The sequence below is a fragment of the Entamoeba invadens genome (assembly GCF_000330505.1).
Source record: "Entamoeba invadens IP1 unplaced genomic scaffold scaff_1105074725183, whole genome shotgun sequence".
In the NCBI taxonomy this organism is placed as follows: domain Eukaryota; phylum Evosea; order Mastigamoebida; family Endamoebidae; genus Entamoeba; species Entamoeba invadens.
Genome location: NW_004443692.1, coordinates 555,321 through 558,439, shown reverse-complemented (window position 1 = coordinate 558,439; position 3,119 = coordinate 555,321). Strand labels below are relative to the sequence as shown.

General features: G+C 36.9%; 2 protein-coding genes across 2 annotated transcripts; both read right to left on the bottom strand.

The window, feature by feature from the left end:
- Window positions 1-21: 21 nt before the first annotated feature.
- On the bottom strand, window positions 22-921 carry EIN_181100 (hypothetical protein; the record flags this gene model as incomplete). The annotated part of the gene is made up of 1 exon (XM_004260686.1): window positions 22-921. The coding sequence occupies one exon, from the start codon at window positions 919-921 to the stop codon at window positions 22-24; it is 900 nt and encodes a 299-aa protein (XP_004260734.1).
- A 391-nt stretch (window positions 922-1,312) lies between these two features.
- EIN_181090 (hypothetical protein) lies at window positions 1,313-3,107 on the bottom strand (the record flags this gene model as incomplete). The annotated part of the gene is made up of 3 exons (XM_004260685.1): window positions 1,313-1,346; window positions 1,488-1,507; window positions 1,554-3,107. Coding segments are annotated over 3 exons (1,608 nt in total), but the record flags the coding sequence as incomplete, so codon positions are not given.
- Window positions 3,108-3,119: the final 12 nt, after the last annotated feature.

The following is a 3,119-nucleotide window of genomic DNA, read 5'->3' as shown; positions in this document are numbered from 1 at the left end:
GATGGTTGAGCGTACAATCCTTCAGAGTCGAATAAAAAATTTCGTTTCTCTTTTTCGGTGCTCGGGAATAGTTTCGTCCCAAGTCATTTTGTTGATGCCAAAATCTTGAGGAGATTTCCCTAGAACGTTTGGATCAAAGTTATCATAAACCCCATCAGTCATCAGCAACAAATTGTCCCCAGTCATACAAATGTTAATCCCACACGAGAAATTGCCCAAATCGGGTTTGTCGACATCCGTTGGTCCTAATCTCCCACACGCATTGGTGACATCAATGCGACTCTTGTACCCAGACACTAACTCCCAACATATATTGCTTTTGGGACGCATTAATATTCCACGACAGTCACCAACATTCACATACGCTACAGCAAACTTGTCCGCATCGCCTTTGATCTTCAGAATAACACATCCCAAAAAGGTGGTTAAACCAACACAGTGGATGTCTTCGTCACTCCCCACTAATTCAGTTTGAATGTACGCTACCGACTTTAATAAGACCTCGACCACTTGCTTTGGTGTCTTCTTCCCGTTCATTTCGACGGCTATGTAGTCTCTAAATTTCTGACACGCTAATTTCGACGCGGAGGATGGAAGGCGGCCCATCCCACATCCATCTGCTATAGAAAGAACAACGAAGTTATCAAATATATCGATGGCGTGCGTGTCTGCAATGGGTTTACCAAATTTCGATTCGTTAATTGATGGGTATGTTGAAAAGATCGTTGAAGCATAGACATCAGTGTTCGAGTACAAGAGATACCTCTCCGGGTCTTCCTCTATTTGTGGCTGAAGAAAAGAAAAATGGGGTGCGTAGCAGTTGGGGGGGTCAAACACAATCCTCAAATTGTTTTCCTCCGTTTTGTCGTACGCCTCTTTCACCATCTTGAAGTATGATTTGTCGTACAAAAGCTGCTTCATCCCGCTTGCCTCGGTTTTTGAAGGGGTTTCAAGTTCTAGAGCACTCCTATTTCCTTTTATTTAAAGTTCTTGATATCTTTAGTTAACTTTTTGATATTTGAATTATCGCTTTGGTGGTATTTATAAGAGGTTAACAAACTTTTGTTTGGAGTTAATGAATTCTTTTGGTCTGTTTTATTTACTCTGGAAATTATCCCTCTGTCATTCTTCATTTATAGTATTGTATAATTATTTTTATTTTTATTTATTTTCAAATCTATTTAAAAAATAATTAAACCATAATTTATTATCATTTTTATTTCAACAGTATTTAAAAATAATCACCAGTTTTTCAAGTTCAATGAAAATAGTTACAAATAAGTTACATTTCTTTTGTTTTCAATTTGATACGTTAAAAAAATTTACACAATCGGGAAAACAATTTACTATCATTTATAAAATAAATTTAATATAACAATATATAATAATATTCTAATAAATATGGTTGATTATTGTAACCCCCCAAAAATATTTTGTACTATTTTTAATAATAAGTTAATTAAAATATTTTAATACTATAAAGAAACTTAACACAAACCATAAAAAACTATTATAATTGATATGAAAAAATGAAGTTACAAAGTAATACCAACCATTTGTAAAATCTCAGTAAATACATAATCCCCACAAGCAAGACTTTGAAATGTGTTTTTAAGAGTTTCTTGTTGTTCAAAGTCTGAGACAAACTGATACACATTTGGAGAAGCAAACTGTATATAAAAATTAGGAGAGATGTTACATGCGTCGATGATCACTTCCATTAAGTCGTAGCAAATAACATGAAACGAGGAAAACACGTGTAATGGTATTCTATGGTCTCTGTCCTCACTTAAATACTCAATCTGTTTTTTGTTTTGATACCACGAGGCAAGATAATACCACTCAAAGCACAGAAATTCGAAGAAGTTACACTGGACGTGTTGGCGGTGATATACTATACACACACAAAACACTGCTTTCCACATATCAAACTCTCCTTTAAGGCCTCGTGCAAAGAAGTTAATGACATTGTTATCAAAATCAAGCTTCCTTAACCACCAGAATATATCGCCACCAAACTCTCTGTTACTAACAACAACAAACCCAATTGGGATTGGTGTGATGTGGTCGTCGTAATGCTCGACTATTTGGCTGTTTGGTTTGTACACGTCGTACAACAATTTCCGGACTTTTGAGGTGGTCTTGAGTGGGTTCTCGTATTGTGGATCGCAGTATGATGGCACCTTTGTTGCAATTGACCATGCACTCAAGACGTTACTCCAAGAGTGACACGTGTCACTGATATTAATACCTGGAATTGTGACTTCTCTGACGTCGACGATTTTTTGCATTTCCTCTGCAGATTCAAGACCCTTTATCATCAACTCGCTGTCTTCTTCAGTTAATGAATTGATAATAGTCTGGACCAAATCGTTGGGACTCCCAGGGTATTCTTTGATGAAGTTTATTGTTTCATCGAAACCAAAATCACTCCTCTTAACAATCCCAAGTGCGATACGTGTGTCAGTGCAAAATGTTTTAGTGAAGTCGTTCCCACACAAACAACTGAAAACGGGAAGAAAGTCTGACGGGAGGTCGATATACTTTCTGATCACGTTTGTGTTAAACACATCGAAAAAAACGGCTTGTGGCGACCTGTTTTTAAGTGCAAGCGTCGTCGCTCTGACAAAGCTTCTGCAATTAATCACACCACCCACATTTGCAAGTAGAAAATCCGAATCGTTTGTTACAATGGCATATGCATATTTCTGGATGGACATTTTAACAATGAGCTGGTCAGCCTCGCCATTGGCTCTGATTGATTCGAAGTGTTTTGAAAGGGATAAATAAAATGCTCTTTTTTCAAGTTGAAATAAATGGTTCTTAACTTCGCGAATTGAGTGCGGCGACGCAAAAAAGTCTTTTACTATCTTGGCACCCTCTTCGACACGATGAATACACTCGGCGATTTTATCACATGGAGTTAAGCCGTCGCTAACAAAAATTAATTCGACATGAAATCTGTCACACAGAAATTTCAAATTGGTAAAGTAAGTATCTACACTCTCGACTGAATGATTGAACGTTGTCATCACTTGAAACAACAACGAATTCGCATCTACAACAATTACCGTTGGTTCTCTATATTTATAAAAATAGCGCTCAGACTCATCAAATAT